Raw genomic sequence first — 13,561 nt, forward strand, 5'->3', positions numbered from 1 at the left:
AAATTGATCACCTCAAACATTCTTGTCAAAATCTGTGAAGTTCTGTCAAGCATCAAAGACAACTTTCCAAGACAATAAAATTATCCTTATTCAGGGAGGAAAATGCAACATTATTTTTAGATTTTGTCACAGGTCCAAGAATTAAAACCACAATTATGTCTGCCTTAAAAGGCAAATAAATTGATGAGGTTTTGGGGTTATTGTAAATCTGCAGATGGCAAAAACGTACAACCTTTCTACAGACTGTTTATATATATATATATAGTTAAGGCTGCTTGCAGCCTGTAATTGTGGGTGGAGCGACCTCCCCTATTTAAACCCCCTGGTACAAGCAGGAGGGCGCCCGTTCTTTGATTTACCAGCACCTGACGTCACTTCCGATCACGTCTTCGGTCGTCATCTCGGGTCCTGACCACCGCCTGGCTTCCAGAGAAAAGGGGGGCCCATTCTTAGACCGGCAGCATGCACCGCTTCTCGATCCCTGCAGGTCGGCGGCGGGTTGGTCTGCCTGGTAGCTGCTGCTCCAGAGGCCCTTCAGTGTGGCGCAACTTCTCCGGTCCGGGGCGCCACCAGGGATGCCACTAATTGAGGCCCTGGCTTCTCTGCGGCCTCCTCCCGCATTGCTCCCGGCTGTTTTGTATCTCCCAGCCGGCGTCTCTGTTCGGCTGGGGCTGTAGCGCTATGTTTTTCCCATGGGTGGGGGGATGTGTCGACGGATGCCAGCAGGGCCTGTGGGGGGCTGGCTCCGATTTGGGGGCGGGGCTTGAGTTCTTCCCGCTCCAACGCCGTAAGCTGGGTGATTCTGAACGCTGTGTGCTGCCTCCGCCCACATCCTGAGTTTAAATGCACATGCGGCGGGATGCTGACAAGGCTCCTCTGGACATGCCGCGTGAAAGGCTGGGTATGCGCTGTTTTCCTTTCCTACAGGGTCTAACCTACCCCCCTTCATCCTCCTTCCTGTGACTGCAGGGTTGTCATTATGTCCAACCCAGGCCCCAAAGCAGGGCGTCACTTCCGTGCGCCATTTTACTAGTTCGTCGAGTCGCGCAAATTTCCATATGCTCAGTCAGATCCCCTGTGCTCTCCCCTGTGTCCCTGCTGGGACTAGCAGCGCAGCAGCTGCCCGTCAACCCCCGCACTGCCCGCCACCGCGACTGCTACCGGTGTGAGTGCACTCGCGTCGCCTCCCCTTCCAGGTACCGGCCCCTCCGGCACATGCGCCAAAATTGGGGCGGCGCGCCTCACTGAAAGTGAGGGGGGGGGCAGACGGGGACGCCTCACACAAGCTGCGTATCGGGCCATGGTTCATTCGGTCAGGGGTGTTCCCACTTTGTTACCATTGGCAGCGGGACCATGGCGTCCTTACCATCTTCCTACCACATTCCCAGGGCGGGGGTCCCGGGCGGCAGGACTAGCAGCGCTGCAGCCCTGCCTCCGGGGGGGGCACCGTTCTCCTATGAACAAGTTGCCGGCTGAATTCCTGGCTGTTGGCCTGCTGCCCATTAACCCCCGCACTGCTGGAAAAAAAAAAAAAAAAAGGGGAACCTTTGATTCAATGGCAGGCTGGGCGCCTACCAACCGCGCCAGTACATTGACCGATTTTCACCCCCTGGGTGACTGAGGGCAGTCGTTCCTTGAGGTCAGGGGTCTGTTGCCTGGGCCTCGCGCCGGTGCGGCTGCCCTTAGGTCACCCAGGGGTCCCGCTTTCCCCGAATCGCTCAGGGTAACGTCATTTCGTGGTACCGCCCAAGTATCACGTGTTTCCCGATCCACACAGTTGTCATATCGTCCCTGCAACCACCAGGTGTCATTTGTCCCCTGAATCGCTCAGGTGTAATGTCGTCCCCGATTCGCTCAGGTTAATGTACTCCCTGAAATCGCTCAGGTGCTAGTAATCCCTGACTCGCTCAATGGAATGAGGTCCCCAAACCGCTCTATTACAATGTTTTCCCTGTACCACCCAGGTGTCATGTCTTCCCTGAACCGCTCAGATGCAGTGTCTTCCTGACGCACTCAGGTGAGGCTCTCCCCTGTAACGTTCAGGTGTAAATAACTTCCTGATTCGCACTGGTGGATATCTTCCCTGAGTCGCTCAGGTATATGTCTTTCCTGATTCGCTCAAGTGTATGTCTTCCCGGAATCGCTCAGGTGCAATGTCTCCCTGAATCACCCAGGGTAATGTCGCCCTGAATCGCTCAGGTGTAACATCGTCCTGAATCGCTCAGGTGTAATGTCGCCCTGAATCGCTCAGGTGTAACATCGTCCTGAATCGCTCAGGTGTAATGTCTCCCTGAATCACTCAGGTGTAATGTCGCCCTGAATCGCTCAGGTGTAATGTCGCCCTGAATCGCTCAGGTGTAATGTCTCTTTGAATCGCTCAGATGTCATGTTTCCTCGAATCATTCAGGTGCGGTGTCCGCCCAGCTTCGTGTTGGGGAATTACGCGGGTTCCATGCATCAGCCTGTAGCGCTCGGGGGTTTGTCCAGCAGCGTCCGGCTGGTTCCTGGTTACCCGATTCGTGTCCGGCATGTCTGGATTCCTGTTTCCGCAGGGCCTCAGGCCACCGGAATTTCGATCCATCCTCAATTGTGTCGCAGGGCTCCTCCGTGCCCGGTCACTCCACGGTGCCGGGTTTCAGGTAAGTTCCAGCCGGGTGGCGGCGTGACGCTTCTCCGCAGCTCAGAGCCTTCCTTCATTCATCACGAGCCTCCATCCCTAGGTCTTCAGTATCACCGGTGAGTTGGCAGCACTGTCCGTTGGTTCGGTTAGGTTGCGATCCTTTCTATTCCATATTCATTCCTGTTCCCTTCTGATTCTCAAGTTCATGTATTTCCCAGATTAGCTAAAAAAAAATTCACGTATTTACCCATTCACCCAGGTCTAATTCCCCGGAGTCGCGCGGGTTTTACGTCTTTCCTGGACCGCTCGGGTTCATGCATTTCCCTGAATCGCTCAGGTTCATGTATTTACCTGAATCACTCGGGTTTTATGTTCCAGAATCGCTCGGGTTCATGTTTTCTGGATCGCTCAGGTTTATGTATGTGCCCAGGTCACTCAGGTTTTACGTTTTCCCTGAATCGCTCAGGTCAGGTGTTTCCCTGAATCGCTCAGGTCAGGTATTTTCCCGAATCGCTCAGGTTTAGGTATTTCGCTGAATCACTCAGGTTTTGTATTTTCCTGTCTCTTTCAGGTTGGCAGTATTTCCAGGTTGTGTGTTTTTCTTGATTCACTCAGGTTACGTATTCCCTGAATCGCTCAGGTCTTTTTTCCCACAGGTTGTTTGCATTTGCCTGATTCTCCCAGCTCCTTTTTCCTACAGGTGGTTCGCATTTTCCTGAATCGCTCAGGTCTTTTGTCCCACAGGTTGTACGCAGTTGCCTGAATCACTCAGGTCTTTTTCCCGGAGGTTGTTCGGATTTGCCTGATTCGATCAGGCCTTTTTCCCGCAGGTTGTTCGCATTTGCCTGATTCGCTCAGCTCCTTTTTCCTACAGGTTGTTCGCATTTGCCTGAATGGCTCAGGTCTTTTGTCCCACAGGTTGTACGCCGTTGCCTGAATCGCTCGGGTCTTTTTCCCGCAGGTTGTTCGCATTTGCCTGATTCGCTCAGGTCTTTTTCCCGCAGGTTGTTCGCATTTGCCTGATTCGCTCAGGTCTTTTTCCCGCAGGTTGTTTGCATTTGCCTGAATCACTCAGGTCTTTTCCCACTGGTGGTACACATTTGCCTGAATCACTCGGGATCCGATATATCTGCCTGAAACGCTCTGGGTTTTTCCAGCAGTATCCAGTGGTTCCTGTTTATCCGGTTCGGGTTCTGCATGTTTGAATCCCTGATTGCATTGGATCCGGGTCATCACGGGGGTTTGGACATGGTCGTCCATTATCTCGACAACTGTGGTTACATCAGGTGTTGTACTCTGCTCCCACTCAAGCGGCATTCTTGTGTTCATTGCTACGTCATGGTTTTGCTCAATCTCACCTGGGCAGTCTGCACCCTGATTCCTGATCATCAAGGGACCTCAGGGCGTCCCCTCGGGCTGGGCTAGTTGCTCCAGCTTTTCGCCAGGCTTGAGGCCCCCGTGGCGGCCGCCAAGCTGGCTAAGATCCAGGCCGCCGTTTCATCCACAGCTTCTTCCAGGGTCCTGTCCAGGTGGGAACTCCAGTCCCTGTTAGGGTTCCTCACGTTTTCATGGCTTTATAGCCCATTGCCACACGCACCGCCTCCTGTCATTTAACACTATCAAGCTGTATTTTGCCAGCATTCAACACCATCGGATGTTCGGCGACCCCTCTGCCAAATACATTTTTCGTATCAGGCCATCAAAGCCACCCTCAGCGTTAGCGCGGCGGTCCAGGTGCGTAGGCAACCAGTGTCAGGCGAGTTTCCGCAGATTGTCTGTAGCCCTAGACGGTCCCCCTTTTGGGAACTCAGCAAGCATCATCACCAAGCAGCCATGTACCTAGGGTCTCTGGGTTCTTAGACCCGGGGAGTTCACCTGCGGCACGGTCAACCGAGCGACCCTGCTCAGGCAACATCTCGCCTGGCATTCGGTCCACTTCATACTGTCCATCCCAGCCACCAAGTCCAATCAGGCTGGTCCTCCCACCGAGGTAGAGTTCTTCCCTAAGGCAACTGTTGGTGTCCCGTCAAGGCACTCCAAGAGCTTCTGGCCTCACTCCAGTCTCCCGCGTTAGACGACCCGTTGCTCCCAATTAGCGGTAGGCCCCCTTCTTCGGCCCAGTTTGTCTCCAATATCCGCACCCTGGCGGCAGGGTTGGCGTTCAACCCTAGCACGGTATCCGGGCACTCCTCTCGCGTAGGGGCCGCTTCCGCAGCATCCAGTCATCGGGTACCGGCACACGACATCCGCAGGGTGGGTTGTTAGCGGTCGTCCTGCTACGCAAGGTACATTCCCAATCCGCAAGTTGAGATTGTCAGAGCCTTTCGTTCTTTGGGCTTTATGGGTTCCATGATGCTCCAATAAATACATTGCACCCTACTCCGGGCCGGTTCTCTTGCCCACTTATCTAGGCCTTACCTCGTCACTGGCACCGGGCACACTCCAGCCAGTTGGTTCAGGGCAGTACTTAGGCATGCCTTCTCTGTTCCTCGATTAGCTCCTACCACAAATAGTTAAGGCTGCTTGCAGCCTGTAATTGTGGGTGGAGCGACCTCCCCTATTTAAACCCCCTGGTACAAGCAGGAGGGCGCCCGTTCTTTGACCCTCCCTCCCATCCCCTTTTTCATTCACTCCTCCTGGGTGGCCCACTTATCTAGGCCTTACCTCGTCACTGGCACCGGACACACTCCAGCCAGTTGGTTCAGGGCAGTACTTAGGCATGCCTTCTCTGTTCCTCGATTAGCTCCTACCACAAATATATATATATTGTATATATATATATTGTAGGAAGGCACAGGGGTCCGTCATTGATGGAAGGTACGTGTCACCGAGGTTCCTGGCCTCGGTGAGATAAAAACCGGTAATTTTGTGTGTCAGCGGCAGCTAGTGCTCGCTGACACTGTTTTACTTAGAGTGGCTGCAAAGCCAATCCAGGCCGGTTCTTATTGGAAGCAGCCAAAGAGCAGGGTGGGTGGCTGTTCCCCACGTCCAGGCCAGGTTTTGGGCTGGGGTTTAAAAGCCCAGCCAGCAGCTCAGCTGGGTGTGGAATGAACCTCCAGGTGATAGTGGAGCTCTGTGGTTTGGGAGCTGAGGAGTTCTGCCATACTCTGCCATACTGTAAGGCTGAGAGCTGCATGAGAGCCGCCTGCTGGAAGCTAGGCGCCCTAAACCCGGCTGTGGACCTGCCAGGTGACGTGTTTCTTTGAGTTCTGTGGACTTTTGCTGAGTGAATTAACATGAGGATTCCTGCGGTGTGAATGAACACCAGGGCTCTGCCAAGTATAGTGTTTCTTTTCTGCCTTTTTGTGTGAATAAACATTGACTTTTGCTTTTCAACCGTGGTTTTGCGTCCGCTTACCCTGCCTACCAGAGCAAATCCCTAATAAAAAATAAATAAATATATATATATATATATATATATAGACACACACACACACACACATTTATTAGCAGAAGGACTAATTTAATGTTTGTGTGTGTTAAAAGATATCGACAGTATCCCCCCCCCCCATAACAGTGACCTCTACAGTACCCCGCCCCCTTAAAATGGGACCTCCACAGCAGCCCACCCTCTTAACTTCAACCTTCACAGCAGCCTGCCTCTTTAACAGTGAGTTCCACAGAAACCCACCCCTTAACAGTGACCTCCATAGGGTATAGTCCCCTTAACTGTGACCTTCACAATTCCCTGCCCCCTTAACAGAGACCTCCACAGAGCCTGGCCCCCTTAACAGTAACATCCACAGCGGCTGCCCCTTTATTAGTGAGCTTTAACAGTGACCTCACAGTACCCTGCTGCCTTAACAGTAACCTCCACACCAGCGGCTCCTTTAACAGCGACCTCCACAGTGACCTGACAAACGTCCAATCGAATTCCTTTTCTTACGGGGCATTAATGTCTTTAATTGACAGTATATAAAACCCCACAGAATTAGTATACACTTAAGGTCATGTCAGTAACATCAGCATCTACAACAACGTTGGCTAAGCATCGCAATGTAAGTCATATTAACATAAGCTGTCTTATACTAAGAATGTCCTTCGTTGCCTACAGCAACCAATCAGAGCTCATATTAATGACCTGTAGCAAAATAGAAGCTGAGCTGTGATTGGTTGATTTATGCAACCTGATGAATATCCAGGCTAACTGCCTAGTAGTTTGGCGGTTAGGTTACAAAGTGTATTTTTTGCAAATATTCGGAAGGGTGGGGTTGAAAATTTCCATTCAAAACATGGTCTATGACGTTCCCCGAGTCACAGGAGGCGGCTGTGCAATATTTTGTGATTGTAAATGCGACAGTGCGGATTCCTTTGGCAGACATAAATACATACACTAAGCTTTATATATTATAAGATATATACAGTATATACTAGCAGGATGACCCAGCTTCGCATGGGTATATTTCATCTATTTCATTTACTGCTTGTGTGTGTTGTTAAAAGATATCAACAGTATCCAATATAATGGTCCATTCACACGTCTGCAACTGTTTTGCGGTCCGCAAAACACGGACACTGGCCATGTGCGTGCCGCATTTTGCGGACAGCACATGGCCGGCACTATAATAGAAATGCCTTTTCTTGTCCGTGTCTGGACAAGAATAGGACATGCTCTATTTATTTTGTGGGGCTGCGGAACGGAAGTGCGGATGCGGACAGCACACTGTGTGCTGTCCGCATCTTTTGCAGCCCCATTGAAAATGAATGGGTCCGCACCCATTCCGCAAAACAGAACAGATGCGGACCCATTTTGTGGACGTGTGAATGGACCCTAACAGTGACATCTACAGTCCCCCGCCCCCTTAACAGTGACCTCCACAGCCCCCCACCCCTTAACACTGACCCCCCCACAGTCTCCTTAAAATGGGACCTTCACAGCAGCCCGCCCCCTTAACTTGGACCTTCACAGCAGCCTGACCCTTTAACAGTGAATTCCACAGCACCCACCCCCTTGACAGTGACCTCCACATTGGCCCACCGCCTTAACAGTGACCTCTACAGCACCGGACCCTTAACAAAGACCATAGGTTACAGTCCCCTTAACTGATCACCATTCCCTTAACAGAGACCTCCACAGCGACTGCCCATTTAACAGTGACTGCTACAGTACCCCGCTCCCTTAACAGTGACCTCCACTGTACCCTGCTCCCTTAACCTCACAGTACTCCGCTGCCCCTTTAATAGTGGCCTCCATAGTCCCCTCCTCCCTTAACAGTGACCTCCACAGTGCCCGCCCCTTTATCAGTGACCTTCACAGCGGCCTGCCCCCTTAACAGTAACATCCACAGTGGCCGCCCCTTTATTAGTGAGCCCCACAGTACCTCGTCTCATTAACAGTGATTTCCACATGAACCCGCCCCCTTAACAGTGAGCTCCACAGAGCTCCGTTCCCTTAAAATGTGACCTCCACAACACCCTACCCCCTTAACGATGACCTCTACAGCACCCCGCCCCTTAACACTGACCTCCATAGGGCACCGTCCCTTTAACTGTGACCTCCACAGCAGCCTGCCCCTAGAGTGACCAAAGGTCCGGTTTTAGACTCCCTGTCCTCCGTCCGGCATAGGGCCTGGACGGACACAGGGATGTCCTTTTGAACAGCTCACTCTCAGACAGCAGCACTGTGTCCCTCCCACCCCTGCAGCTGACAGAAGTTGATTTTTACCTTCATTTTTTTTAAATCCCAGTCAGTGGCGGAGCATGAGGGGCGTGGCCTAACCCAATCAGAGGCGTAGTTTAGCAGGACCTGGGGGCGGGGTTTTTAAGTCCGTCTTTTGCCCCTTTAACTGTGATCTCCACAGCACTCCGCTCCCCTAACAGTGTCATCCACAGCGCCCTGCCCCTTTCAAGCTGACCTACAGCAGTGAAGAAAAATGGCTGGGTTCTTATGGAAACCTGATGTAAAACTGTGTGTGTGTGGAGACTAAGGGCCTGTGAGCTTCTATTGGCTGATAAGGGTCATGTGACCAGGCTTCTATTGGCTAATGCATTTTTTTGGGAATATCTCAGGAACTGTACATGCTAGAGAGCCGAGACCGGGTCTAAACCCTTCCTGATGTGCCTGTGTGCCAAATTTCGTGATTGTAAATGCAACGGTGTGGATTCCTTTAGCGGACATACGTACACACATACACTCAGCTTTATATATTAGATAAAACTGCAGCCACCTCACCCTCTTCATCCTCCCTCCTGTCTTATTTAATATATAACCTCAAATGGACTTTTGTGGAGCTGATTAGATTTCTGAACGTTGACAAAGCCAACATGCAGGTAGTGGGGAACTATAGGCAGATGGAAGGTGAGGAAGAGGGTAAGATATATTACAAAGTTTCATCATGCACAGGTACAGTACTGCTGATTTATGCAAAAGAACATTACACTTACAATGTAACCCTAACACACAATGTGATACATTTCAATTCAGTGAGACTCCGCTACATTAAAACCTGTAAAAAAAAAATCTGAAGATTTTACTTTTAAACTCACCATAGCAAATCCAGAAAGTAAAGCAGATGTCCTGCTAGAAGCTTTTAATTTGGCTCTGCTGAGATATAACTTCCTCCAGGATAAGGCCTGCACTGAGTGATGATTAGATGTGACCAGTTCCAAGTAGCTGCGCCTAACCCAGTCTCTGTAGTCCATCCCTTTGTTGCCGCGCTCAGAGGCGGCTGGGGTGGAGGGATCCACTGGGACATTTAGTTCACTGCTCATGGTTACTTAGAATTCTAGAAACAGAACAGAACATCAGTTATGTACTCAACAGTAGTAACTACATAGTATAAAACAATAATAGTAAACTCCAACCCCTAACATATAGTGTAAGTTTAAAAGGCACCTGACAGAAGGATCAACCCTATAAAACCAGGCATAAGGCCGGGCAAGGTTGATCCTGCTGATTTAGGCTACATGCACACGACCGTATGTGTTTTGCGGTCCGCAAAAAAAAAAACGGATGACGTTCCGTATGGCATCCGTTTTTTTTCGCGGATCCGTTTTTTTTTGCGGATCCATTGTAATAATGCCTATCCTTGTCCGCAAACTAGAAAAAAATAGGACATGCACTATTTTTTTTTGCGGAGCAACGGAACGGACATACTGATGCGGACAGCACACGGTGTGCTGTCTGCGTTTTTTCTGGACCCATTGAAATGAATGGGTCCGCATCCTATCCGCAAAAAAAACTGATCGGACACGGAAACAAAATACGGTCGTGTGCATGAGGCCTAAAATGGCCCCTGTCTTGTAAAAATAGGTGCAGAGTTCCTGAGACAAAAGACTTTCATTTGTTATGCAAATTAGGGTCTTCAGTGCACCATCAGGCGTGGCCTAGCACTGGAAAACTGAGGAGCTGATGTGCACTGAGGGACTAGGTCCTGCCCCTTGGTACACTGAAGCCCTCATTTGCAATGTCGTAGCCGATTCTCAAAAGACTGGTATCATTTTAATCAAAGGGATCAACCCTATCAGGTAACATACCATATTTAATAGGCTTGATCCTACCGACATATCCTTTTTAGGATGTTCTAATTAAAAGAGTACTCAAAGATTTTTTTTCTTTTATTTTACGTCCCCTGCCCCCACCCTTGTTGACACTAACATCTTTTGCATTGATACTGAAAGGGGTTGTCCTGTTTCAGAGCTGAACCCAGACATATCCCTATGTTCACCCCCGGCCCCCCTGATGCTCTCCTTTGCCCTGCACTGAATCGCACGGGGCAAAAACATTTTTTTTACAATAGCACACTGCTAGGCGCAGGTGTAACACCCCAGAGTGGTGTTACCACTCCTGCACCCTGCTACTATCTTTAATGGGCTAATCTGTATGCCATCTTATGTATTTTGTTCCAGGTCCTCTCTACACTGTGCATTGATGATCTTGTTATGTAACTGTTTATTACAAGTAATGTGCCTGGTTCACCAGCAGGTGGCAGTGCAAATGGCAGAGCTATAGTTAGAGAGAATGGAACTTACAATTCCATTCTCCCCCCTTTGGGCTCAAGTGGACCAGTCCTACTTCCTGCCGGAAGGGTGCGGCAGAAGTTTCCAGTTAGTTCCAGTCTTCCCTAGATAGGGAGGGAAAGGGAGTGCAGGGACACGTCACTGCCTGACATGCCCACGCCAGCCAGAGCACCCTTAGCTCTCCTGACCATGGAGGCAGAAGCTTGAAAGCCTCAGGAGCCCGGAGAATAGTTCCTTGGCTGAAACTAAGTCAGACTAAAGAGTGGAGTGCAGCATAACAAAGAAATTAAAGTTACTAAGCTGTACTATCAGTACAGAGAGATAAAGCAGAGTTCAGTTTGCCTGCCAGTTCATGCTAAAGCCTGCTGGAACCCAGACAAAGCCTGAAAGCTGTTTGAAGAAATATTTATTCAAGTAAATATGCCATTAAACTTTATCTCAATGTCTGGATTCAAGTTATTCTTTCAAATCCCTAAATTATTCCCCCTTTTTATTGCTTCAGAGCCAAATCCTGGGGTCCAGAGGTATCCAGGTAGAAGCACCGTGACACACTTAAAGAGACATTTAGGCCGCACTACACCACTCGGCATTCCTACTAAACCTGAGTCGCGATATAGAGGGCCCTGGGGGGAGGCGTACGTCGCACAGGCTTCCGCCCAGCACTGTTGGTGACATCACCTGCTCTATTGGCGGGCTCTAGCAATGCCATAGCCGTTTTTTACACACCAGGCTCAGTGGTGGACAGAAGCCTCCATCTAATAGTAACTATGAAGAGCATGGTAAGACACCGGATCTCCTAAAAATGCCTTTGCCCTGCGCAATTCAGAGCAGGGCAAAGGAGAGCCTCGGAGCATAAAACCCTTTTAAGGTTATAGGTTGCCTACTGGTCCAGCGCTGTTCTCACCGTCAAATGATATGCTTCTGGCACTTCCTGAATCACATGTGCATAGTGCATGTGATCCTAGCCTGGTTACGACCCACATTGAACACGTCAGTCATCACTTCTGACATGCTCATAGCCTGCTCCCTGCGTTCCATAACCACAGCGAATGCGTAAGAATGAATCTACCGCCAGCGCTGTAGAGCATACAATACTACCCCCCCTCCTAACTAGGCTGGCTGAACCTGCGCAGTCAGGCAGGCTCAGGAGCTGACTGCTGATATTTGCTTTTGAAGAACTTGAGTCTTGACTAGAGATGAGCGAACTTTTGCAAAGTGTGTAAAAACTGTGTAACATTACCATAAAAAAAAATTTAATCAAACTGGCCGCCTCCATTTGCTCGCGACAGGCCGGTCACCGCCATTTTGCTTGAATATCTGGCGCAAAATCTTGTGCTGCCCGAAATGACGTCATCGCGCCGGCTGGCGTCGTGACGCACGGGATTTCAGCCGAGATCTTCAATCAACATGGCGGCGGGTGGCCCGTCGCGAGCAAATGGTGGAGGTAAGTATGAATTTTTTTCGTTTTTTACACTATTTCAGGTTAAATCGATTCTCTACCACGAAGGACAAGGAAATTCGACTTCGAGGCGAATCGAATTTATCCTGAAATTCGGATCGAATTCCACTTCGTGGGGTTTGGTTTGCTCATCTCTAGTCCTGACCTTAGCCACATCAAAAAAATTCACTGACACTCCAAAATCTTGTAGAAAGCCTTCCCAGAAGAGTGGAAGCTGTTTTAGCTGCAAAGTGGGCACCAAGTCTATACTAATGCCTATGGACTTACAGTAGAATGGGAGGTTAGCAATAAATAGTATATATTACTAATAATGTTTATGATTTCTTACAGTTTTCCAATTTTTCCATAACAATTTTTTGCTGTCTGTGATTTTTGAATGAGTTGTCCAGAAAAATAAATAATCAGTTTGGCAACCCTGCGGCTGTTGTTTACGCATTTTCTGAAGGTAGTTTTGTACCGGGAGCCTCTCTGCTGTGCTCTTCCCATTTATACAAAGCATGAAGCTAAATAGGAAAGAACAGTAGGCCCTTACAGTATTCAGACACAGACTACTTTGGACGGAGTCCATTTCGCTGATAAGTGATACTCTATAATTCAGTATAACACCCAGAGCTACACTTTAACGTGTGAGTTCCTCTACACTGTATGCTTAACACGTAGTAAATTAGCCACTATTTTAGAAACACTGGGCGACATTGGACATTACAGGGTAACCTGAGAGCGGAGTAATAACAATGGATGACAGGATAATAAACACAGTACAATATTTATTTTACTCCTTGCTTAGTAAAAGCATGTGCCAAATTCCTCACATGTAGAGAGTGCCCACATGGCCAGTATGAGCAAACCCGACACTCACTAAAACGGGATGGTTAATTAATGATAGTCAGGGGCAATGCACAGTTTAATGGACTTAACGGAGCTGCTTATATAGAAATCAATGGAAAGCTGCTCCACGGTCATAAGAAAATGACCTATCGTTTAAATCACATTTTTATGTTTAACATATTTTTAAAGAACTTTTGATTTTATTTTTAACTTTCCATGTCAATATATAGAATATATAAAAACAAAACTCACAAAATCCTACAGTTTTCGCACTGGCCACTAAGACCAGTAATAGGCGTCTCTTCTCGGTCTGTACAGATCACTTTACTACAGTTACCTGCTTAGAGTACTTTCAGACTTGCGTTTTTCTTTTCCGGCATAGAGTTCCGTCCTAGGGGCTCTATACAGGAAAAGAACTGATCAGTTTTATCCCTATGCATTCTGAATGGAGAGCAATCCGTTCAGGATGCATCAGGACGTCTTCAGTTCAGTCTTTTTGACTGTTCAGGACGGAGATAATACCGCAGCATGCTACGGTTTTATCTTCGGCCACAAAAACTGAACACTTGCCTGAATGCCGGATCCAGCATTTTTTTCCCCATAGGAATGTATTAGTGTCGGATCCGGCATTTTAAAATACCGCAATGCCGGATCCATCCTTCTGCTCTGCGCATGCGCAGACCGGTAAAAATGTG

General features: G+C 49.1%; 1 protein-coding gene across 1 annotated transcript in view; it reads right to left on the bottom strand.

The window, feature by feature from the left end:
- The window catches only part of ORAI2 (ORAI calcium release-activated calcium modulator 2), a 49,752-nt gene that overhangs the window by 3,633 nt on the left and 32,558 nt on the right, over nucleotides 1-13,561 (bottom strand). The window contains exon 2 of the mRNA XM_040423521.1: nucleotides 9,107-9,345. Coding sequence (XP_040279455.1) covers nucleotides 9,107-9,331 — 225 coding nt within the window. The 5' untranslated portion in view covers nucleotides 9,332-9,345. The remainder of the gene's footprint in view (nucleotides 1-9,106; nucleotides 9,346-13,561) is intronic.

This window comes from Bufo bufo, chromosome 3, assembly GCF_905171765.1.
Source record: "Bufo bufo chromosome 3, aBufBuf1.1, whole genome shotgun sequence".
In the NCBI taxonomy this organism is placed as follows: Eukaryota; Metazoa; Chordata; class Amphibia; order Anura; family Bufonidae; genus Bufo; species Bufo bufo.